The sequence below is a fragment of the Oncorhynchus tshawytscha genome, linkage group LG08, assembly GCF_018296145.1.
Source record: "Oncorhynchus tshawytscha isolate Ot180627B linkage group LG08, Otsh_v2.0, whole genome shotgun sequence".
In the NCBI taxonomy this organism is placed as follows: domain Eukaryota; kingdom Metazoa; phylum Chordata; class Actinopteri; order Salmoniformes; family Salmonidae; genus Oncorhynchus; species Oncorhynchus tshawytscha.
Window position 1 is genome coordinate 60,892,423 of NC_056436.1, and position 26,587 is coordinate 60,919,009.

The 26,587-nt window shown below is 44.0% G+C and overlaps 1 protein-coding gene across 4 annotated transcripts in view; it reads left to right on the plus strand.

Annotated features, from left to right (window-relative positions):
- The first annotated feature begins 6,003 nt into the window (after positions 1 to 6,003).
- Positions 6,004 to 26,587, plus strand: part of LOC112256182 (fibroblast growth factor 13) — a 182,449-nt gene continuing 161,865 nt past the window's right edge. Inside the window, exons 1-2 of one of the 4 annotated variants that reach the window (XM_024429234.2) lie at positions 6,004 to 6,242; positions 8,718 to 8,886. In XM_024429234.2, coding sequence (XP_024285002.1) covers positions 8,838 to 8,886 — 49 coding nt within the window. In that variant the 5' untranslated portion in view covers positions 6,004 to 6,242; positions 8,718 to 8,837. Of the gene's footprint in view, positions 6,243 to 7,185; positions 7,339 to 7,896; positions 8,422 to 8,717; positions 8,887 to 26,587 lie in introns of those variants that run through there. The other 3 variants (XM_024429235.2, XM_024429233.2, XM_024429238.2) reach the window with 3 other exon arrangements.

The following is a 26,587-nucleotide window of genomic DNA, read 5'->3' on the forward strand; positions in this document are numbered from 1 at the left end:
GCTCTAGAGTTCCTCTGTGGAGATGGGAGAACCTTTCAGAAGGACAAGCATCTCTGCAGCACTCCACCAATCAGGCCTTTATGGTAGAGTGGCCACTCCTCAATAAAAGGCACATGACAGCCTGCTTGGAGTTTGCCAAAATGAGCCTAAAGGACTCTCAGACCATTAGAAACAATATTCTCTGGTCTGATGAAACCAAGATTGAACTCTTTGGCCTGATGCCAAACGTCACATCTGAAAGAAACCTGGCACCATCCCTACGGGGAAGCATGGTGGTGGAAACATCATGGTGTGGGGATGTTTTTCAGCAGGAGGGACTGGGAGACTAGTCAGGATCGAATGAAAGATGAACTGAGAAAAGTAAATAGATCCAAGATGAAAACCTGCTCCAGAGCGCTGGGGCAAAAGTTCACCTTCTAACAGGACAACGACCCTAATCACACAGCCAAGACAATGCAGGTGTGGCTTCGGGACAAGTCTCTGAATGTCCTTGAGTGGACGAGCCAGAGCCTGAACTTGAACAGATCAAACATCTATGGAGAGAGCTGAAAATACCTGTGCAGCGATACTCCCTATCCAACCTGACAGAGCTTGAGAGAATGGGAGAAACTCCCCTAATACAGGTGTGCCAAGCTTGTAGCGTCATACCCAAGAAGACTCCAGGCTCTAATCATTGCCAAAGGTGCTTCAAAACAGTTATGTAAATGTGATATGATTTTTTTAAATATATACATTTGCAACAATTTCTAAAAACCTGTTTTTGCTTTTGTCATTATGGGGTATTGTGTGTAGGTTGATGAGGGGGGGGAAAGGCGATTTAATCAATTTTAGAATAAGGCTGTGACAAGTCAAGGGGACTGAATACTTTCCGAATGCACTGTACTTAGGTAACTCTGTGTAGGTGAGGTAGTGAAAGGGCCCTTTGGGTGAGGTAATAAAATAGCTATTAGGAGCTCGAAGACAGAGAGATTGTTTGAGAGATGGAGGGAGGTAAAGCGAGAGAGAGGAGAGAAATGAGGTAGAGTGGATCTGAGTCACTGAGTGCCTTCTTTCCCTGGAGACTAAATCCTAGGTTCCCAAATTTGGGTTCAAAACAATTTCATCTTAAAACAATTTGATGTTTGAATCAGATGTATAAAATTGCCATGTTTGGATTGATAACAAATGGATTGATAACAATCGGATATCGTTAAAATGTTTACTTAGGTGTAACAATTTGGCTTGTTAGACACAGTATAAAAGGTCACATTGAGAGGTAGAGACGCTCTAAGCATAGTCCTCCACAAGACAGGCCCAAATCCTCTAGTAAACCAGTTAAAGAAGGTCTGAAGGGGTCATAACTCACTTCAGTGTGGATAGCCAGGCCTGACAAAGACTTCATCACCAGAGGTAAATGGGAGCCTGTCATCCTCTGTGATTTCTGTACACCAAATGCCTATAGATCCCATTCCCTGGGGCCAGAATATCTAGTTCCCTGACACAGGAGGCTTGAAAATTTAATCCGGAGCGGCTGTGGAGTCATTTGATGTGATGGTGGTGATGTGACAGAAATGCAGTGTCATTTCACGCACTTTGACCCCAACCTCTAGTGGCAGAAACAACTGGTGACCCGGCGGTGACCTATAGGAGGGGGGTCAGTTGCCCTGCTCATGTGATGCGCTGCATGGGGGCAGATATATACTAACAGGTGGAATAACGCTACATGTATGGGGTGTTCTGAAAGTAGAGCGGTACATTCCAGAAGATTATCTGAGCTCCATTTCTAGAGCACAGTAAACTGACTGAGCCCATGTCTTCTGGCCACAAGGAAATACTCCATGAACTTTATTGCAACGGCTGCAAAAAAAAAGAAGTATTTTACTTGTGCCTTAGCCTAGCTCTAGCCTACCGTACAGTACAACATAACACAGTATACTGTAGTACACAGTTTGCTCTGGAACAAAAGCCCACCCAAAGTATATGCACAGATGAAACACAGTCCTAGACATGTGTTGACATCATCAGTGTCAGCGTAATAGAAGCGCGGTTGTACTTTTCTTATCAGCCTTCCCCAGAGCACAGCTCAAATCAACAGCGGCAAACAAAGGCATCTGACGAAAAACCCCAGTGCAGTGCAACGCCATCTCCTCCATCTCCTCTCTCTCCCTCCTCTCTCTCTCTCCCTCCTCTCTCTCTCTTCTCTTCTCTCCCTGACTGTCCCAGAAATATATTTTAAGAAGGATCCCTGACAGCTCTAATATTGTCTCCCCCAACATCACCATGAGTGGGTTTCAGTGCGTAGGAGTATCAAATCAACCCACTCCCTCTCCTCGGCCCTCCTCAGCCCCTTCTCTCCCTCTCCTCGGCCCTCCTCAGCCCCTTCTCTCCCTCTCCTCTGCCCTCCTCAGCCCCTTCTCTCCCTCTCCTCGGCCCTCCTCAGCCCCTTCTCTCCCTCTCCTCGGCCCTCCTCAGTCCCTTCTCTCCCTCTCCCCCTCCTCAGCCCCTTCTCTCCCTCTCCTCAGCCCCTTCTCTCCCTCTCCTCTGCCCTCCTCAGCCCCTTCTCTCCCTCTCCTCTGCCCTCCTCAGCCCCTTCTCTCCCTCTCCTCAGCCCCTTCTCTCCCTCTCCTCTGCCCTCCTCAGCCCCTTCTCTCCCTCTCCTCGGCCCTCCTCAGCCCCTTCTCTCCCTCTCCTCTGCCCTCCTCAGCCCCTTCTCTCCCTCTCCTCTGCCCTCCTCAGTCCCTTCTCTCCCTCTCCTCTGCCCTCCTCAGTCCCTTCTCTCCCTCTCCCTCCCTCCCCTCAGCCCCTTCTCTCCCTCTCCTCTGCCCTCCTCAGCCCCTTCTCTCCCTCTCCTCAGACCCTTCTCTCCCTCTCCTCAGACCCTTCTCTCCCTCTCCTCAGACCCTCTCCCTGGCCGCCCTCAGCCAAGCTTTGCTCCATGTTATTCTGTCAGATGTACTGTATATCTGTGCTCTGTGTGCAGATGAGCTGTTGTCCTAGGGATGGGAAATAGATTTTGAATTGACCGCTGTGGTGTATAAGCACTGTGAGATGGAGGGGGTTAACACTGACCACTCCAAGGGCAATAGGAACACACACGCACACATGCATGTAAGTGTGCACGCACACACACACACACACTAGGAGTTTTATTTCTTCATGGAAACCAGATAAGACCATGACACTTTAAGATGTTAACGGCGGCGGCGCTTTCATTTGAACTTGTGAATCCCTGAACTGGCATGTCATGGAATACTATGATGGTTAGAGGGTGGAGGTCAGGGAAGGGCTTTACATCAACACATGAATAACTGTCGCTCTCTGGAACACCATCTGCCCATCCCTTCAGCAAGGACAGGCGGCGCTCCAAGGGCATTCACTCCTGGACACACCTTAATAAACTGACCAATCTAATAACAGTGTTATACTGTAATCTTCACTCACTCCAATTGGGCTCTAACCGGAAGGTCCCCGTGTAGGACGGGTTAGTGACAGACGACAAGGGCTGGCTGTGTGTGTGTGTGTGTGTGTGTGTAGGGGTGGGTGTTTTGGCTCATGGTTGACAGTGCATTTTCCTGACACAAGCTGACACGATGGAACAAAAACCTAGCATCAGCCCCTTCTATGGGTTGGAAGGGACGCGTGACATGAGTGAACACATGAGCGACTGTATATAATGTAGTGTTTAATGGTTCTGACGGAGTCTCCCCTCTACACAGGGACAGAGAGGGGAGAAGGAGAGAGGCGTCGCTCTGAAAGGTCAGAGGGCGTGCAGCCAGGCAGCACAGCTCGTGGACACAGCACGAACACCACCCAGTGACATTTACAAGCACAGGAACAAAGGCTGTAGGCTGCTGAGTAAGCACTCCATGTCACCAACTACTTATTGACTCCTACTAAAAGGCTCACTATAGTTTCTCCGGGGTCATTAACTGGTTATACAGATGGGATAGTGTAACAGAGTAGCGTGAATAGACAGAAGTATGTTATAAATGATGTATAATTGACTTTAAAACGTTTACCACTGACATTAAATCGTTCCACTTACACCCCCCCTCTCAGTTCACCATTATTAGAAATAACCTCTTTGGTGGTGGCTGGCCAGAGTCCAACCAAAAATAGGCCTAAATCCAGACATAGAAGTTAGTGGCTTTCTGGATAACGTAATACAGAACATCATCCACAGTCTCTCGAACACGGCTCTGGGTTATCATCAGCATCACAGTATTCTCATGCGCCTGAGTTCTGGGACCTCTGTCTTTGTTGGTTAAATGGGAGCTGCTGTGTGCTAGTCCTGTGGGTAGGGAATGTGTGGAAGCCTATGTTTGGCCTTGAGGAAGTGATACAGTAGGAACCTGCAGAGCCAAAGACGCACTTGAGGGATTTCACTAACCTGCAGACACATTATTATATGTTCTCTCTCATTCTTCAATTGCGCCACCATTTTGTATCACCAAACAGACTGTGAAAGGGTAACGTTGGAGATGCATGTGACTATCGATAAAGATGACAGGTTGAAGGTTCATCATTTCCAACTAGTTAGGGGTGTTGTATTGTACCAGGTAACCAATGGTCCTGTTGTCCTGTAGAGACATGTATTTGTCCAGGGCTCTAGGCTGTGGGTTAACTGAGTAGTAGTGGTTTCCTGTATTGACACATCCAGTCATTGACCTCATGGCATTATTCAGGACCACGGTAACCTCTCTTACCCCTGGCTAACGGAGTGTGGGCAAATCCTGTTGATCCCGAGTCTCCACATCTCTGTGTCTCTGCTCAGACAGTCAGGATGGGTGAATAATCACCCTAGGTATGACCTCTCTCTCTCTCTCTGTTTCAGTGAATACTAATAAAGAACCAGGTGTATCAAACCTCCGAGGGGCCATATTCTGACGGGCAGGACAACAGGAATCTCATCACCACTGCTACCTTCAAGTACTAGGCTAATAACACTCCCACTATGCTCATCTGGTCCACACTGTTGGCCTGGGATGTTAGGCTTTTCCCTGGTCTCCCCTGAAGAGAGTCCTATTATGGATCAATGTGAAATAGGTTAGTTTCTGGAAACCGTGACCCAGCATGCTGAGGATTCATTTGGGGAATTGTGACACACAGGGGAAGGCTCATGTATCACAAACAAACATTGATATTGGGTATCAAGACAGAGCTAAACAAGTGTACACTGCACTTCCTCTCCAACGAAACTATTAGTATTACTTCATCTGACAGGTGTGATACTGTATGGAACTTCTCATGGCCTTTGAGTCAGGAAGCAGAGAGCAGTTACTCAGTGGATTTAACCTCATCACAACCTGTGCTGTGCGTCATGCAACTGAGTTGGTGGCCTGCTTTTCAGCTTCCTGATGGGGAGAAGCCTGTAACAAAAAACCACCACTTATGGCAGCAAGTAATATCTTGGCTGGGGTTTTGCAAGAAGTAAAAGGATAGAGAAAAATGGCCCAAACCCAATCACAAACCATCCTCAAACAGAAGGCCATGTCTATAAACAACAAGAGCTGGCTAAAATAATGTTGTTTTTTTTAAGCCATTTCCACACAGTATTTTCTGATCTTATTTGCCTTTTGTCTAGACTCCTCTTTATTGTTTAGAGTACTCTCACGGTTGATTTTCAGCTTTAATGTTTTTTTAATTGAGTTATTTCAGTTATTTTAGATGTCAACTAAAAACAATGTAATGATGAAAGAATGATGTGTGGGAAAATACATATATTCCATTATTGAAATTTCGCAGGGTCTATATTGGCCAGTTAGTGCTATTCCTCCCTCCTAGAGGCAGAAGGGAAGCTCAGGTCGACATCGGCATCTACAGTTGGTAGTACTTTAAATAACTTGACAGACTTCAGGATGAGAAAAGAAAGCTGAAAAGGTGTCCAGTTTCCACACACTTAAAAAAAACTGTATAGATCCTGTAACCGTCAACCGCAGCCTTTTTTTCTGCCAGGCCAGGTGATGTGACACAACGCATGCAGGGGTCGACCTAGGACCGTACTTCGTAGTTCTACGTCTTGACACAAGCTAGAGCGGGACAAGTTAGTGTTGCGAGTCAATGTTGCTCGGTTTGTTTATCGAACAGTTCGGGATTTTGCGTCTGGAGCTTTCGATTTGATTAACACACATTGGTCGTCTGTCTAGGAGGACTGAATGCACATTTTACACGAGTTAAATTAGGTGTGAACGCTGACCGTAACTGTTTCTATGTTGATTTTCTCATCTTCCACCGCAAAGGCTACAATTCACTCTCAGTTTAAGGTAAGGGCGCAGTTTCTGCGTGATGACTGTTCTCATCTAATTCAAGACAAAACTCTCCCACTTTATAACAAAATGTCACTTTTAAATTACGTAGGCCTAATTACAGCCAAAATATTTTGGCAGGTAGACTGTATCGTGATTACAGCTATAGGTAGTAAGGCTACATTTTTGCAAAATGTTTTATAAACCCCAATGAGATAATCATAAATGAGGTGTTGAGTTTTTTGCAAAACTTAAACATTAAAAACAAGCAACATAGTCTAATAAACTCAATTTATACAGTATCAGTACATGTCATCTTTGTTATGAAATCAAACATTTCAAATTGTAGACAGCCACATTACCATGGCTTTTGTGTTGAAGTTTTTGCGCTGCGTAATTGGCCCAGTGACAGGAATGTGAGGGTTGACGACTGTGTACATACACCAGCCATAACAAACATGTATTTCCATAATTCCATTAGTTAGTCCACTGTCTTGCAAATATATATATATATTGTGGATGTATACATTCGTAGTGAGGGCTTTCAGCCTAGATCGTTCCGTTGCCTGGGGTCTTTGTACCAATGAGTGTCCATTCACTTTTTTGTTGCGTAAAATATGTGCTTCCGGAAGTTGTTTGTGTAGGCTTATTTGTCTACTATTTGTTTTTATTGATTATGATTGTACATTTTTTTTCGTTGCACCTGATGCTATATGATTGATCAAATTAATCAACGACCAACGAGACAACTAAAGGTTAATTATAACTTCACAGGACTCAAGCATATTTATGCGAATCAAGGTGCAACCAATTATAATTATGCGTGCATTGGCATCTCTCCTAAAACGATTTCTCTCAGATATCGTCATGTACACTAGGCCTATTGGCTAATGTTCGCCTTCCCCTGTGTTTCTGTCAGCGCAGCAAAACGTAAAGGTTTTTAAAGGCACCAATTTTGAAATGGAATAACCTATTGAAGCAATATCTGTAACTTTGGGTGAATGTTTACGCATTCACTTCATTTACGCATTCACTTCAGACATATTGTGTGGGCAAGTGCTCTGACATTCGTTGTCGATTCAACAGTTTCTGCTTCGCCATCTCGCGTATCAAGGTGAGTTATTTATTTTAGTGGCTTGAGACTTGCTCCACTTTCCGTGGACTCCTACTTATGGGCAATATGCTTGCTTGGACTACTTTTGACTAGACATCTAATACTGTAAGTTATCAGCTTAATTGGCTGGTCTGTGACAATGTATGTCAACGATATGTTACATGAAGAACGTCTGTTGCGGGCTGTTTCGGTAATTGGCACTTGTGCGTAAAGTTCTAGCCTAAATAACATAATGTTTCGCCAAAAGCTTATTTACTTTCTTAGTCGCTGAATTGTTTCTAACGTTATACATGATTCCAATAGCATGTGGCTAACCATAATATCATGTAATGTATTTAAATCGTGAAAGTTGGTTAGGCTCTGTGTAGGCTAAAAAACAACGCGCTTATTTTGGCTACTGGTTTCCTTCAGACTGTTTTATAAGTAAACACTAGCATACAACAAGCAAACAATTGAATAGATGGTTATTGTCAATGCTGTTTAATCTGCCGCCCGGCCGCTCTTCTTGAAACTACAGTAGGCTACTTGACGCCTCGGACTGATCAACACCGCTACTCCAACGCGCGCGTTTAGTGCAACCGTGGATCGAAAGCGGACTTTAAACAATTGATTTCCATGCCCTAAATGCATTGCTTTATAAAACGCATAGAGCTAAACTTAACATAATCGACGGTGCATGTGTGTTAGGGATGGAATACAGCGCTACTTTGTGGATCCTGTTAATCTGTGTGCTATTTGCCCGCGTGTTAGATGCCTTAGAAGAGCTCGTGTTGAATAGAATAGTTATTACAGGCTTCTAGAAAGCCAGGTTTCGTCGGTTGTAGTGGATGGAATTTGCGGATACTCGATGTGTAGACGATTGCTCATTAGAGGTAATCTTCATTTGATGCCCTTTCCGTTTGTCTCTGACGTCGACTGACACGCGCTTTGAAGCCTTGCATTTATTTTCGTAGGTTTTTGGTCAGTTCCTTTGTCACAGCCGACGAGGTGGTTATTTTCGCATGCAGCATAGCGGTATTCCGGTTGGAAGCGTTTTTCTTTATCAATGTGCATTGATGTAGCAGAAAACGTGGAGGAGATAAGGTAAGAAAAGATAGTATTCAAATGATTGAAACGCTTTTACGATGCTAATGGTCCAGGGATACAACGGCGTTTATTTTCCAATTTTCCAGATGCGCTTTTGTGAACTCAATTGTGTAGGCTATGTGATTAGAATGTATCAATAACTGGATACATCCATTGATAGCCTGCGCCAAACATGGAATCATAATAGCATCACAGGTTTGCTTTGTTTGTAGTCCTCTCTTGATAAAACATGTTTCATCAAAATTGAATCTTAATAAAAAGACTAATTGCCCTGTTTTCTAATTGTCTAACAGAACCCTTATCTCAGCACCTGGTACCTTTGGAAAGGATTTAATTGAAGAAACGGTCTGCAAGCGATTGAAAGTATTTCCATTCTTGTCTAAATCGGGAATTACACGTCCAAACTGGGATCTATGAGCGGAAAAGTGGCGAAGCCAAAAGAAGATAAGGATGCTTCCAAAGGTAAGAGGCGAGCCTTGCAATGCACAGATTGCTGCCCCTAAATCACTGGTTTAAAGCGACCGTGCGCTCATTCATCTCCCACACATCCTCTGCTCGCCCTTTGAGATTTCGGAAAACAATAGTTAGGCCAGCTACTGAATGGCGCGTCATAACACCATAGATGTGTCTACTGGTCTCGTTCTTGACCCGACCTGTAGCCATCTACAATTAGCACATGTTATAACCTAATTATTACGCACATACTGTATACTATTTATTTGTTTCATTATTTAAACCATTTCTGCAAATAATAATAAATTCGTATAAAACCAAAAACCACAACAAAAATAAAACAGTGTAGTGCATTACAATAAGCATTGGTCAACCTACATGAAGAATGCTCGTGCTGTCGCTTTAACGTGATGACAGTGAACAACAATGTCACTGGCATCCAGTTGAAATGTCCCCCTGTTGTTCTTTCTTGCACCTTTTACGCGGGTTTGCATTTGCCAAGCTCTCAACATCACATCCCAATCATACACAGGGGTGTTCCATGCCAAGTGATGACGTGAGCAGACCATTTGTTTTGGAAGCTCGTGCGCAAATGACTTATTGCGTGACAAATGGCCTCTGCATGTCTCTAGAAAAGCAACGGTTCGTCGGGATGTAAACTGGCGAACCATTGCCATGGAGACAAAGGGGAGGCAGGGTTGCCAGAGAAACCTCTGGGAGATAAATCTGTGCGCGCTCTACATCGAGGTTGTGTGCGACATTTCTCCCTATGGCACGCACAGGCTTTTATCCCTTTGTTTTGATTGATTGCGTATTTTGTCAATTGAGGCAATCAATGGCAAGGCAACCTATCAAAACAGAATCTATCTAACAGCTGGAAACTGACAAAGAGGCAGTCAATGTGGAGTCATATCCAATTACAAAATAATTTATTCAGGATTAGTCTGCTTTATATTAGTAGGCTATTTTGAATCTATCAATAAATAGCCTTTGATTCCATTGAAAGGAATATTTGTTTTGATTATCTGCATATTAAAATTGTATTATGATTAAAGCAAATATTATATATGAATTATAACCACTACCTTCCCTGGTTGTCATGTTTCCTTCTTTATTTGGTAAATACTGGGCTATTCAACTGAAACAGATATACATTCCAATCTGTTGACATCACATATTGTTGGTTTCAATGCATGTATAATAGACTATATTCCAAACATGTTGTTCTGTGACATTTCTCCAGCTCCAGAGCATGGATCTTTGTCCTCAAATTATTTTGTTCCTTTTTTTTTGTTCTGAGCATTGCTTTATTACTTGCCGGGGTAAATTGGACTTGCAGGCTAATGCAGTTGACTTGTGCATGCTGTCACTCATTGAGATGTTTTCACCTCAAGTTACCACTTCAGTGTGTTGAATCCCATTATACATCAGAGGTGGTTAGATTAATTCAGGTTTTAATTAAATTAATCTTAGTTTAGCCTCAGACACTAACCAGCACTTAGAGGATGAGTGAACGATCTACTAGGCATACGGCACTAGGTTTTAGAGATGTCAATAGTTGCCCATATCGTAGAGGTGTCAATAGTTGCCCATATGGTAGAGGTGTCAATAGTTGCCCATATGGTAGAGGTGTCAATAGTTGCCCATATGGTAGAGGTGTCAATAGTTGCCCATATGGTAGAGGTGTCAATAGTTGCCCATATGGTAGAGGTGTCAATAGTTGCCCATGTGGTAGAGGTGTCAATAGTTGCCCATATGGTAGAGGTGTCAATAGTTGCCCACGTGGTAGAGGTGTCAGTAGTTGCCCACGTGGTAGAGGTGTCAGTAGTTGCCCACGTGGTAGAGGTGTCAGTAGTTGCCCACGTGGTAGAGGTGTCAGTAGTTGCCCACGTGGTAGAGGTGTCAATAGTTGCCCACGTGGTAGAGGTGTCAATAGTTGCCCACGTGGTAGAGGTGTCAATAGTTGCCCACGTGGTAGAGGTGTCAATAGTTGCCCACGTGGTAGAGGTGTCAATAGTTGCCCACGTGGTAGAGGTGTCAGTAGTTGCCCACGTGGTAGAGGTGTCAGTAGTTGCCCACGTGGTAGAGGTGTCAATAGTTGCCCACGTGGTAGAGGTGTCAGTAGTTGCCCACGTGGTAGAGGTGTCAATAGTTGCCCACGTGGTAGAGGTGTCAATAGTTGCCCACGTGGTAGAGGTGTCAATAGTTGCCCACGTGGTAGAGGTGTCAATAGTTGCCCACGTGGTAGAGGTGTCAGTAGTTGCCCACGTGGTAGAGGTGTCAATAGTTGCCCACGTGGTAGAGGTGTCAATAGTTGCCCACGTGGTTGAGGTGTCAATAGTTGCCCACGTGGTTGAGGTGTCAATAGTTGCCCACGTGGTTGAGGTGTCAATAGTTGCCCACGTGGTTGAGGTGTCAATAGTTGCCCACGTGGTTGAGGTGTCAATAGTTGCCCACGTGGTTGAGGTGTCAATAGTTGCCCACGTGGTTGAGGTGTCAATAGTTGCCCACGTGCTTGAGGTGTCAATAGTTGCCCACGTGCTTGAGGTGTCAATAGTTGCCCACGTGCTTGAGGTGTCAATAGTTGCCCACGTGGTTGAGGTGTCAATAGTTGCCCACGTGGTTGAGGTGTCAATAGTTGCCCACGTGGTTGAGGTGTCAATAGTTGCCCACGTGCTTGAGGTGTCAATAGTTGCCCACGTGGTTGAGGTGTCAATAGTTGCCCACGTGGTTGAGGTGTCAATAGTTGCCCACGTGGTTGAGGTGTCAATAGTTGCCCACGTGGTTGAGGTGTCAATAGTTGCCCACGTGGTTGAGGTGTCAATAGTTGCCCACGTGGTAGAGGTGTCAATAGTTGCCCACGTGGTAGAGGTGTCAATAGTTGCCCACGTGGTAGAGGTGTCAATAGTTGCCCACGTGGTAGAGGTGTCAATAGTTGCCCACGTGGTAGAGGTGTCAATAGTTGCCCACGTGGTAGAGGTGTCAATAGTTGCCCACGTGGTAGAGGTGTCAATAGTTGCCCACGTGGTAGAGGTGTCAATAGTTGCCCACGTGGTAGAGGTGTCAATAGTTGCCCACGTGGTAGAGGTGTCAATAGTTGCCCATATGACCATCGCATTTTATTAACTGTCTTTGGAGTTAAGCTTTGGATCAATTCCACTGCTCTTTTTAAGAACAATATGGGATTGAAGGAAGGGATTTAAACCCTGGAAATAATGAAATGAAGTTCCAGCCTTAGATTAATCCCTATGCTTGCGTAACAGTGGGACAACATGTTAGCACATGTCCCCAAAAGCTTTGACTCTTGGTGTTTCTTAAGGGCTCGATTCAATCCGCAGCGTTTAAGAACTGCGTTATTGTGTGACTGAAATGTAAAAGTCATTCACGATTCAGCCCACATATGCAACGTTTACCGTGAATGCGGTGTCTGAGAATGTGGGAACATTGCATTTCAATCGCGCGGATCTTCAGCACTACGGATTAAATCGAGCCCCCATGAAAGAAATGATATCCATTCTCTGTGCGTTGGCTCACTCAGTGAAAGGCCATCCTTCACCTCTTCATATGATTGGAGCACATCCTGTTCTAGCACATGTGATTACAGAACGGCAGTGAGCGAACAGTCTCAGGCAGGGAGACAGGGATACAGACGCCTTCCAGTATCAAGGCAGGCAAATGATTTTGTGTTAGCCTCCACACGCCCTGGTGAGCCTGAATTGGTGCGTCAAAGCCCCATGACATAGCCGCTATATCCCGGCCTTAAACATAGCATCCCAGAGCCTGGGAAATCAACTACCTTTGACCCTCTTTTCTGGTCTTCTGACAGTCTCTTGGGATTGAATGTGTTGTGGGTTTGGGAATAGCCTAATACAGCAAAAAGCCCAAGTTCCAATTCATAATGGACAATGAAAGTTGTATTCTTCTCCATAAAACACTCATCAAAGTGTAACAGTACTTTCTCTCTCCCAGACTTCTTTGGGGCCTGCATTTTTATAGACAGACCTCTTGGGTTGTGTTTGTCAGAGTCAGACAGTGGATTCATGCCTGCCTCTGGAACGGCCTATCCATGCCGCCATATTAATTCAGCCGAACAGCCCCATTGGCCAATCAATAAATATCCAGAGGAATGGGAGTTTAGAGTCACTGCTTTATGAATCACAAAGGAGCCAGCTCTTCCCTGCACTACTGTGACACCTGCGCTAAACTCTGGCTAAACAACACACTGCCTACAGTATCATTACCGTCTTTTGATCTAGTAGCTGGCTGGCTCTCTCGGAAGCCCACTTTAAATAGGATGGCGTCGATTCCAGGAAAAGACAATGGGGGAGATTAGAATAGTGCCTAAAGGGTCTTGTCGTCTTTTACACCAAATCACCATGATGGGTTTATGTTATTAACTCAACACTGCGTTTGGGGAATGTCATGGAGCTAAATCACCAACCAGGCACTGAGAAGTGATCCTTTAGTACAGTATACAGTGGGGCAAAAAAGTATTTAGTCAGCCACCAATTGTGCAAGTTCTCCCACTTAAAAAGATGAGAGAGGCCTGTAATTTTCATCATAGGTACACTTCAACTATGACAGACAAAATGAGGAAAGAAAATCCAGAAAATGACATTGTAGGATTTTTAATGAATGATGGAAAATAAGTATTTGGTCACCTACAAACAAGCAGGATTTCTGGCTCTCACAGACCTGTAACTTCTTCTTTAAGAGGCTCCTCTGTCCTCCACTCGTTACCTGTATTAATGGCACCTGTTTGAACTTGTTATCAGTACAAAAGACACCTGTCCACAACCTCAAACAGTCACACTCCAAACTCCACTATGGCCAAGACCAAAGAGCTGTCAAAGGACACCAGAAACAAAATTGTAGACCTGCGCCAGGCTGGGAAGACTGAATCTGCAATAGGTAAGCAGCTTGGTTTGAAGAAATCTACTGTGGGAGCAATTATTAGGAAATGGAAGACATACAAGACCAATGATAATCTCCCTCGATCTGGGGCTCCACGCAAGATCTCACTCCTTAGGGTCAAAATGATCACAAGAACGGTGAGCAAAAATCCCAGAACCACACGGGGGGACCTAGTGAATGACCTGCAGAGAGCTGGGACCAAAGTAACAAAGCCTACCATTAGTAACACACTACGCCGCCAGGTACTCAAATCCTGCAGTGCCAGACGTGTCCCCCTGCTTAAGCCAGTACATGTCCAGGCCCGTCTGAAGTTTGCTAGAGAGCATTTGGATGATCCAGAAGAAGATTGGGAGAATGTCATATGGTCAGATGAAACCAAAATATAACTTTTTGATAAAAACTCAACTCGTCGTGTTTGGAGGACAAAGAATGCTGAGTTGCATCCAAAGAACACCATACCTACTGTGAAGCACGGGGGTGGAAACATCATGCTTTGGGGCTGTTTTTCTGCAAAGGGACCAGGACGACTGATCCGTGTAAAGGAAAGAATGAATGGGGCCATGTGTCGTGAGATTTTGAGTGAAAACCTCCTTCCATCAGCAAGGGCATTGAAGATGAAACGTGGCTGGGTCTTTCAGCATGACAATGATCCCAAACACACCGCCCGGGCAACGAAGGAGTGGCTTTGTAAGAAGCTTTTCAAGGCCCTGGAGTGGCCTAGCCAGTCTCCATATCTCAACCCCATAGAACATCTTTGGAGGGAGTTGAATGTCTGTGTTGCCCAGCAACAGCCCCAAATCATCACTGCTCTAGAGGAGATCTGCATGGAGGAATGGGCCAAAATACCAGCAACAGTGTGTGAAAACCTTGTGAAGATTTACAGAAAACGTTTGACCTCTGTCATTGCCAACAAAGGGTATATAACAAAGTATTGAGAAACTTTTGTTATTGACCAAATACTTATTTTCCACGATAATTTGCAAATAAATTCATTTAAAAATCCTACAATGTGGTTTTCTGGATTTTTTTTTCTCATTTTGTCTGTCATAGTTGAAGTGTACCTATGATGAAAATTACAGGTCTCTCTCATCTTTTTAAGTGGGAGAACTTGCACAATTGGTGGCTGACTAAATACTTTTTTGCCCCACTGTATGTACAGTATAGCATTTTATCAAAATACTAAAATAGCCTTGATCTTACAGTCACCTCCTAAGTTATTGGCACTGTTGATAAAGATGAGCAAAAATAATAATACAAATGCTGAGATGTATGCTTGGAGAAGTGCTCTGAGACAGAGATTTTCTTTAAGAAGTAATAAACATTTTTTTTTAAACGACTTGCATCAAAGTCAAACACATTTCAATCTTCATTAAACATTTAATAAAAAATGAAAATGCATCAAATGAGGATGATTTCTGTATTTAAAAAGTTGCATATCTTGAAAACTTGATTGATGACAAGCAAAACCTTTTAGGACTATGTCAGCAATGGACTAATGAAACAAATACCAAAATATTGTTTTTGGGTGGAATTTTCCTTTGAAGGAACTGTATTGTGGCCCTGCATGGCTTCTTGGTTCACTTGGGTATAAAAACGAGGTAACACACATGTTAAAACCACACAATAGGGAAAGGCAAAAAACGAAAAGAGACAAATGGATGTTGACCTTCATAAATCCAACAATGGGCACAGACAAATTTGCCCAAAATGAAATGTACCATTTACTGCTATTAGGGGAATAATGGAGTTTAAAACCATGGGAGAAGTGATAAACTTGCTTGAAAAGGATGCATCCAAAGGCCACAGTTGGAGAATTACAGAACTTGCTCGCATCTTGGGATCCCCAAGTCTCCAAATATACAATTGGATGCAACCTCCATGCCAATAGGCTCCTCGGAAGGGTTGGCAGAAACAAATACTTTATTTAGAGCAACCAACAAATGTAAACACACTTGGATTGGAAACGGGTGTTATTGTCTAATGAGTCAAAATAGATCTCTTTGGCCCTGCAAATCAGTGGTGGGTTTGGGGTAGAAAGAAGGATGCATGTGCAGAAAATAACCTGTCTGTTTTGCTTCCACTGGTCCTGGGGGCCTTGTTAAAAGGTCAACATCATCATGAACTTGACCAAGTGCCAGGACATTTTAGAGAAAAAACTGGTTGCCAGGATGTTGAAACTTGGCTGCAAGTTTCTGTGGATCTTCCAACAATACAATGACCCCAAGCACACATCAAAATCCACAAAGAAATGGTTATTTGACCACAAAATCAATATTTTGCAATGGCCATCTGTCTTTGGATTCGAACCCCATTGAAAACCTGTGGTTTGAATTGAAGAGGGCAGTCCATAAGAGCAGATCTAAGGATATTGAGGAACTTGAAATATTCTGTATGGAGGAAGGGTTTAGGATTCCTCCCAATGTGCTCTCCCATCTCATAAAAAAAATGTAAGGCAAAAAGTTGAAGTCGGAAGTTTACATACACTTTAGCCAAATACATTCAACCTCAGTTTTTCACGATTCCTGACATTTAATCCTAGTAAAAAGTCTTAGGTCAGCTAGGATCACCACTTTATTTTAAGAATGTGAAATGTCAGTATAATAGTAGAGTGATTTATTTCAGCTTTTATTTGTTTCATCACATTCCCAGTGTGTCAGAAGTTACATACACTCAATTAGTATTTGGTAGCATTGCCTTTACATGGTTTAACTAGGGTCAAATGTTTCAGGTATCCTTCCACAAGCTTCCCACAATAAGTTGGGTGAATTTTGGCCCATTCCTCCTGACAGAGCTGGTGTAACTGAGTCAGGTTTATAGGCCTCCTTGCTCGCACACGCTTTTTCAGTTCTGCCCAAAAATGTTCTATGGGATTTAGGTCAGGGCTTTATGATGGCCACTCCAATACCTTGACTTTGTTGTCCTTAAGCCATTTTGCCACAACTTTGGAAGTATGCTTGGGGTCATTGTCCATTTGGACGACCCATTTACGACCAAGCTTTAACTTCCTGACTGATATGCTTCAATAAATCCACATCACTTTCCTTTCTCATGATGCCAACTATTTTGTGAAGTGCACCAGTCCCTCCTGCAGCAAAGGACCCCCACAACATGATGCTGTCAACCCTGTGCTTTACGGTTGGGATGGTGTTCTTCGACTTGCAAGCCTCCCCCTTTTTGCTCCAAACATAACGATGGTCATTATGGCCTAAAAGTTATATTTTTGTTTCATCAGAACAGAGGACATTTCTCCCAAAAGTACGATCTGTGTCCACATGTGCAGTTGCAAACTGTAGTCTGGCTTTTTTATGGCGGTTTTGGAGCAGTGGCTTCTTCCTTGCTGAATGTCCTTTCAGGTTATGTCTATCGAACTCGTTTTACTGTGGATATAGATACTTTTGTACTTTTTTCCTCCAGGATCTTCACAAGGTCCTTTGCTATTGTTCTGGGATTGATTTGCACTTTTCGCCCCAAAGTACGTTCATCTCTAGCAGACAGAACGCATCTCTTTCCTGAGCGGTATGGCGGCTGCGTGGTCCCATGGTGTTTACACTTGCGTACTATTGTTTGTACAGATGAACGTGGTACCTTTAGGTGTTTGGTAATTGCTCCCAAGGATGAACCAGACTTGTGGAGGCCTACATTTGTTTTCTGTGGTCTTGGCTGATTTCTTTAGATTTTCCCATGATGTCAAGCAAAGAGGCACTGAGTTTGAAGCTAGGCCTTGCAATACATCCACAGGTACACCTCCAATTGACTCAAATTAGCCTATCAGAAGCTTCTATAGCCATGACATAATTTCTGGAATTTTCCAAGCTGTTTAAAGGCACAGTCAGCTTAGTGTATGTAAACTTCTGACCCACTGGAATTGTGATACAGAGAAATAATCTGTCTGGAAACTATTGCTGGAGAAATTAGTAGATGTCCTAACCGACTTACCAAATCTATATTTTGTTCACAAGAAATTTGTGGCGTGGTTGAGTTTTAATGTGTATGTAAACTTCCGACTTCAACTGTATATTACTTGTTAAACAAAGTCTCTTTCCCTGAGGAATTGTATTAGTATAAACTCATTTTATTTGTAAGAAAATGTAGCATACTATATAGCTCGGTATTTGTATTGTTTGTTTTATACCGTCTTTTCCCGCATCCCCTTTATCAAGGGTGCCAGTCATTTTGGAGATGACTGTTTATCACTCACTCCTAAAGTACTCTACTTCTTTACCCCGCAACCGTTAAAGAAAAGTAAAGATTGTAAAGTTGCACACCTACTAACTCAAGGGTTTTCATTTATTTTTGACAATTTTCTACATTGTAGAATAATAGTGAAGACATAAAAACTATGAAATAACACATGGAATCATGTAGTAACCAAAAAAGTGTTAAAGAAAATTTTAGGTTCTTCATAGTAGCCACCCTTTGCCTAGATTGCACACTCTTGATTTTCTCTCAACCAGTTTCATGAGGAATGCTTTTCCTACAATCTTGAAGGAGTTCCCACCTATGCTGAGCACTTGTTGGCTGCTTTTCCTTCACTCAGCAGTCCAACTCATCCCAAACCATCTCAATCAGGTTGAGACCAGGTCATCTGATGCAACACCATCACTCTCCTTTTTGGTCAAATATCCCTTTGTCCTGTTGAAAAACAAATGATATTCCCACTAATTGCAAACCAGATGGGATGGTGTATCGCTGCAGAATTCTGTGGTAGCCATGCTGGCTAAGTCTGCCTTAAATTCTAAATAAATCACTGACAGCGTCACCAGCAAAGCACCATCACACCTCCTCCACCTCCATGCTTCACAGTGAGAACCACACATGCAGAGATAATCTGTTCATCTACTCTGCGTCTCACAAAGACACAGCGGTTGGAAACAAAAATCTCACATTTGGACACATCAGACCAAGGGACAGATTTCCACCGGTCTAATGTCCATTGCTCAGGTTTTGTGGCCAAGCAAGTCTCTTCTTATTATTGGTGTCCTTTAGTAGGGGTTTCTTTGCAGCAATTCGACCATGAAGACCTGATTCACGCAGTCTCCTCTGAGCAGTTGATGTTGAGATGTGTCTGTTACTTGAAGTCTGTGAAGCATTTATTTTGGCTGCAATCTGAGATGCAGTTAACTCTAATGAACTCTGCAGCAGAGGTAACTCTGGGTCTTCCCTTCCTGTGGTGGTCCTTATGAGAGCCAGTTTCATCATAGCCCTTGCTGATTTTTGTGACTGCACTTGAAGAAACTTTTAAAGTTCTTGACATTTTCCATAATGATGGACTGACATTTTTCTTTGCTTATTTTAGCTACTCTTGCCAAAGTATGGACTTGGTCTTTTATCAAATTGGACTGTCTTCTGTATACTACCCCTACCATGTCACAACACAACTGATTGTCTCAAAGCTAAGCTAAGGATCCTGGGACTAAACACCTCCCTCTGCAACTGGATCCTGGACTTCCTGACGGGCAGCCCCCAGGTGGTGAGGGTAGGTAGCAACACATCTGCCACACTGATCCTCAACACTGGAGCTCCACAGGGGTGTGTGCTCAGTCCCCTCCTGTACTCCATGTTCACCCACGAATGCACGGTCAGGCACGACTCCAACACCATCATTAAGTTTGCAGACGACACAACAGTGTTAGGCCTGATCAGATAACAATGAGACAGCCTATAGGGAGGGCGTCAGCGACCTGGCCGTGTGGTGCCAGAATAACAATCGATCCCTCAATGTAGCCAAGACTAACGAGATGATTGTGAACTACAGGAAAAGGAGTGCCGAGCACACCCCCATTCTCATCGATGGGGCTGTAGTGGAGCAGGTTGAGAGCTTCAAGTTCCTCTGTGTCCACATCAACAACAAACAAGAATGATCCAAACACACCAAAACATTCGTGAAGAGGGCACGACAAAGCATATTCCCCCTCAGGAAACTAAAAAGATTTGGCATGGGTCCTGAGATTCTCAGAAGGTTCTACAGCTGCAACATCGAGAGGATCCGGTTGCATCACTGCCTGGTATGGTAATTGCTCGGCCTCTGACCGCAAGGCACTACAGAGGGTAGTGCGTACAGCCCAGTACATCACTGGGGCTAAGCTGCCTGCCATCCAGGACCTCTACACCAGGCGGTGTCAGAGGAAGGCCCTAAAAATTGTCAAAGACCCCAGCCACCCCACTCATAGACTGTTCTCTCTACTACCGCATGGCAGGCGGTACCGGAGTGCCAAGTCCAGGACAAAAAGGCTTCTCAACAGTTTTTACCCCAAGCCATAAGACTCCTGACCAGGTAATCAAATGGTTAACCTGGCTATCTGCATTGTGTCCCGCCACCCACCACCTGCCAATCCCTCTTTTACACTGCTGCTACTTTCTGTTCATCATATATGCATAGTCACTTTAACCATATCTACATGTACATACTAGCTCAATCAGCCTGACTAACCGGTGTCTGTATGTAGCCTTGCTACTTTTATAGCCTCGCTACTGAATATAGCCTATCTTTTTACTGTTGTTTTATTTCTTTACTTATCTATTGTTCACATAACACCCTTTTTGCATTATTGGTTAGACCCTGTAAGTAAGCATTTCACTGAATTCACCTGTTGTATTCGGCGCACGTGACAAACTGATTTGATTTGAAATGAAAAAAATAACTTTCGACAAGGCACACCTGTGAATTGAAATGCATTCCAGGTGACTACCTCATGAAGCTGGTTGAGAGAATGGCAAAGATGGGTTCAAAGCTATCATCAAGGCAAAGTTCTATGAAGAATCTCAAATCTCAAATATATTTTGATTTGTTTAACACTTTTTTGGTTACTACATGATTCCTTATGTGTTATTTCATAGTTTTGATGTCTTCACTATTATTCTACAATGTAGAAAATAGTAAAAAAAATAAAGAAACCCTTGATTGAATAGGTGTGTCCAAACTTTTGACTGGTAGTGTCTAGGACTAGGATCAGCTGAAGACCTGAGGGAACGTGTGTGCTGTGGAAAACCTCAGACGTAAGTGGGAAGGTCTTAACTGGAGCTGTTGGATTTTGGATGATAGGTAAGAGGGTATAGTTTGTCTCTGATTGAACCAGGCAGGATCTCCATACAACGTCTCATGTCTTTACTTACCAACTATTTGGTCCTGCACAGCACTTTTGACAAAGAGTATGTAACCCAATGAAATGCATTGAAAAATATACTTGTAGTTTGTACAGTAGTAGCACCTGCATTTAGTATATTTACGAGTTCATGATTTAATTATCATTTTGTGTTAACACTGAGAACATTTTCCAGAGTATAGACAAAGGAGATGTTGTGTCGGCAGCACCGGGCGGTGTGCCCTGTCAGTTTTCACGGTGCTGACTCAGATCCGGCTGCACTGCCCTAAGAAGTCTGGCTCGCCGCTGCTCATCAGAGACTTGCCACTCTGCATTGCACCGCGCCGCCCTGAGATGTTTGGGGATGTTCGGGGCTCTGTCTCTCCAGGTCCTCCATGACCGGGCAGTGTGAGCACTGACGGACAGCCTCTTTGACTGGCGAGGCACAGCTATTGGTGCTTTCTTGTTGGCCCTGTGTGTCTGTCTGTGTGTCTGTCTGTGTGTCTGTCTGTGTGTCTGTCTGTCTGTCTGGCTGGCTGGCTGGCTGGCGTCCTCAGAGGCCTGCAATACCATTCAGCACCCAAATATATCCCCAAGGCATGTAAACTTGTGTGTTTTTGTCTCACGTGGTTAATCAAATCAAAGTTCATTTGTCACGTGCACCGAATACAACCGGTGTAGACCTTGTGAAATGTTTACTTACAGGCTCTAACCAACAGTGCATAAAAGGTGTTAGGTGAACAATAGGTAGGTAAAGAAATAAAAAAAATAGTAAAAAGACAGGCTATATACAGTAGCGAGGCTATAAAAGTAGCGAGGCTATAAAAGTAGCGAGGCTACATACAGACACCGGTTAATCAGGCTGATTGAGGTAGTATGTACATGTAGATATGGTTAAAGTGACTATGCATATATGATGAACAGAGAGTAGCAGTAGCGTAAAAGAGGGGTTGACAGGTGGTGGGTGGCGGGACATAATTCAGATAGCCAGGTTAGTCAATGTGCGGGGGCACTGGTTGGTCGGCCCAATTGAGGTAGTATGTACATGAATGTATAGTTAAAGTGACTATGCATATATGACAGAGAGTAGCAGCAGCGTAAAAGAGGGGTTTAGGGGGCACACTATGCAAAATGGTATGATCCTTTGGTGAAGTGATTTGCCAACATACCATTTCCTGGAGTTTTTGTTTGTACTGTAAAGCTGCTGTGACTGAACTGGTTGGTTTCAGTCAATTCATTTCAGTAACCATCCAAAGGTACAAGGCCTTACCACACAGTGCGTGTCATCCCCAAAACAATGATGTCAAAAAACAGTACTAAATCTAGTTCCTCTGGCATTTCATCATTGCGTGGCCGGGATCAGTGACCTGCCTTTAAAATCCCTTAAATACCTGGCTGTTATGATGCGTCAGCCAGGCTAATCCTGAAAGCTGTGGTTTTATGAGGTGAATGGGTTTGTATAACGCTGGGTTTCTGGGCCAGCACTGGACTGAATCATGCCTGGGCTCTGATTGCCATTTGCTGTACCACAGCAGTAATTATAGAGGGTGTCCGAATCCTCTCCTAATCCCATTGTCCACGTCTCCCCCTCTCTTTAACCTCACTCTCTTCCTCATTCCCTCTCTTTCTCCTCTCTATTCTCTATTCATCCGTACCCCTGACCCCTGACATCATGGTCTGCCATTGCTCCCTTGGTACACATCTAAGTTGGCCACATCAACTGCCTCTGCTTTCATTTGCGTTCAAAGGGTTTGGCACGTTTTAATCCTCCAATGGACCAAGAGTGAAAACACCTCATTTCTTGTCCTCATTACTCATTCCCAGATATTGAAATGCTCACACAGTGCCAATGAGATTTGAGAGTATGTAAGTGTGGATTTGACTCAAATTAGATGTAGTGATTAACTGCAGGGTGATTGTATCAAGCCAGGCCTGAAAGGGTACTTAAGTGATTATCTGTAAAGATTTAATTTGGCTGCAAGTCGTTTGTTCATGCCATGACTGATGTTAACGACCCAGTCATTGTTTATACAACAGTTCTCTCTCTCTCATCAAAGTAATGGCTGAAAGGATCACATGACCTCTTTCATGTAGGTGTGGGATTATGTATCGATTCAGGATGTTTGGATTACAGATTACAGCAGCGATTGGATTGTTTTAGATCCAGAAATGCACTACCATGCCCTGTAAAAACCATTTCTGTCCAAAGGTAATCCTCCATAATTGTGGTTATGTGTGTCAAACTGTGCTGATGACAATGACCTCTTCATACAGAGACAGGAAATTCTAATATTTCAGAGTAAGTGCCTTTACATGTGTTAATGCATTTTGGGTGGGGGTCAAATTGAGATTTTGTTAAAATAGTGGCCATACTGACGGGAAAAGGGGATATCTAGTCAGTTTTACAGCTGAATGCATTCAACTGAAATGTCTTCCGCATTGAACCCAATCCCTCTGAATCAGAGAGGTGTGCGGGGGGGGGGCTTATCTTAATCAACATCCACGTCATCAGTGCCTGGAGAACATTGGGTTAACTGCCTTGCTCGGGCAGAACGACAGATTTTTACCTTGTCAGCTCGGGGATTTAATCCAGCGACCTTTCATTTACTGAACAAGCGCTCCTTCTCGCCAGGTTACCTGCCGACATATAAGCTACATATAGACTATATAGGCTACTGCCCCTTGTCATGAAACCCTCTAACCCACGCAGGCTACTCCATAGTGGGACTGTGATGGGGGCAGGCAAGCCTTGGCCTGGTCTACCATTAAAAAAACCAGATGGTTTTCCTGACTGGCCTATTATGACTAAATTTAGCACACTGACCACACCAGCAAGAAAATGGCCCGTCACTGCTAGCTTTATTTATTATTGTCCCACAGGAGCTACCAATGATGAAGGAGAAACTTCTATGGTTTCTCATCTTTCCACAAGGCAGAACTCACAACCTCTTGGTTGACGGCGTTCTGATCGTCCCGCTACGCCACAACGTCTGTCAGTTAATGTGACTATTATCTCATCAGTGATGGACTTTTTTTCAGTCATTTGAGGGTTTTCTGTATAGTTGTCTAATGTTGGTGGAGCGTATTATTCTGTTTTAATGCTTCTCCTGAATCACTATGATAAATCCAATAGTTTCTTGAGTGTACTTTCAACAGAGCTGAGATTTAAGTGCAAAGTGCAGCAATACAGATAAAACCAGTCATTGACACAGACATGTTGGTGTAGCAGGAAGATCCAAATATAAATATTCATGCACAAAGTAATCATGTGTGTCAAATATGAAAGTTCAAAATGCTGTACATTGAAAGCACTGTTTGTGTGTGTGTGGGGGGGTGTCCCTAACCTTGCCAACAGACAAAAAGAACTGTGAATGGATCAGTGGTTCACCAATCAGGGCCTTGATGGGCTCACAAGGAGTGATGTGGAATCCATCAGGTGACGTTCTAGAAACGTCTTTAGGGATGTCCCCGGAACAAGCCAGGAGCTAGACAAAAACCTCCAGGGGACCATGGCAGAATGTCCTATGTTTTAAACATCCTTGGACAGAGGAATGTTCTTGCAACGTTCCAATGGAATGTGTCTAGAACAATATCTTACATTCTAGAACATAGTAACCATGTTCTCGGGAAGCTCTGTTTTCCTAACTTTAATGCCAAAACATGCTAAATAGGTTCTCTGGAAGTTTTTTCAACATACATAGAATGTTCCCCTAACTATCGAAAAACTGGACAATCAAACATCAGGGCAACACTACAAAAACATCTCTCTTGCTAGAATTGTTAGCTGGGTAGCTGTATCAATCTAACTGAATAGAGCTGACCCAGTGACAACTTGACACACATGGTGACACATATGGTCTCCAGGGTGGCTGCTGATGTCTTCACCGTAATCGACAGAGGACAGGACAGAAGGACCAAGGGGACAGCTGGATCACAGGTGGAGCAAAGCTTTAGATGGAAAATAAAAATAAATGTCATCATTTGTACAGTAGATGCAGAGTTGTCCTATCCTACACTATCAAGCTTCTGAAATATATCAGCTCTATGAGAGATGATTGTCTCTGAAAGGCATCAGTCCCCTTAGCTAGACCTTTTCAGAATCTTTCCCTCTGGCGTGCTTTAGTTCCTGATCAATATGTAGGGTGACGAGCTGGTCCAATCAGGGACTGCAGGGGACTGTCAGGGCACACCTCTCGAGGCAGTGATTTGTTGTCAGATCAGGGGTAAAGTGAGTTCACAGAAGCAATTACCAGAAGGTCAAAGGTCACTATAGCAGCCTCAGGCATCAAAGAGAACAACTGGGGGCGAGCCTAGCCTGTTGGAGCTGAATCACAAACCCACTGCATCACGAGTCATTTCAGATGTACACCAGAGGGCCGTTTCAGTCTCTCATTTCAACGGCTATTTCGGTCTCATTTCAGTGATCATTTCAGTCTCTAAACATCATCAGCGCCAGTGTCCTGTCCATGTGACATCAAGGTCTAGAAGACGTAGTGTAAAAGGCTTTGCCGGCCCCGGTGGATGGATGCTCCATTTTAAACCAGCAAGGCGGAGGATTAATAGTTTGTCCAGACACAAACTAATTAAAGTTGGTGAAAATTCTAAAGGGGATTAAGGCGAGGTAAGAAAGGGAGATGATAAAACCGGGCCAGTGTTAATAAACAGAACAGTGGGCTGGAACAGAGCAGGGCATGATGGGAGAGCAGAGCAGTGTAGTGGGGGCCATAGTACTATACTATAGTTGAGTGTGGTTGCTTCTGGCTTCACCGTTGCTGGGATTAGCATTAGCGCAGTTAGTGTTTAAAGAAGCATTAGCGTAGCTGCGGCTATAAAGCCTGAGCTGGCCAAAGGCTCTCTGGTACTGATTAGCCTGTTGTGTGCTAACCAGAATGACAGGCAGCCATCTTCTTGCCTGCCGCCCAGGCTGGTGATGTTATAACGGGATTATATTCCTCCCGCTTCCCTAGTCCAACAGCTCATTTAACCAGAGCATTAAAACCAGCGCTGGGCCTCCTCGCATCAGCTCCCAGCCCTCGCCAAGCACCGGGGCAGAAAACAAGACAACCTACATTTATACCATTAGCACCTGGCATGGCATCACACATTTTCAAGACAAGGCGAATTAGGCTCCTCTGTAGTGCTGAACATGTACGATTGTCAGCTGGTTGAGTGACTGTGGACCTCTGAAAGAGCAGGTAGCAAACTATGGCATGAATCGATGCTCTGCCTGTGGTGGGGACATAAGTGGAGTAAGCAGTTTGAGATCTGCATTAATTAAAGGTGTGACTCCCGCCTGCCCAGGCTGCTCTGTGCATTGTATGGAGGTTAATGCAATTGGCTACATTGATCTGCAGGTCATTTGACTTAAAATAGCAGTTTCATTAGGATTCAGACATTCACAGTCCCACAAGAGACCTATGAAGTGTGTGTGTGTCTCTTGGCACAGGCGTGTGGCAGGCAGGAGCAGATCACTGTGACAGACTACTGCAGAGCAAGCAAGGGGTTTTGCTTAAGCCAATAATTAGAACGGCTATGTCCAATGACAGGAGTGGAAATGAGAAGTCCCCTCTCTCCCTCTATCATACAGCGGCCTGTGATTGTCTGTGTGTTAGAGTGGAAGTGTGTAATCCTATGGAACAGATGGATTCTAGCCTATACAAGGCACCGCTATCAGGCAGAGGAGAGGGATCTGTCATTTAACAGGATCAGATTAT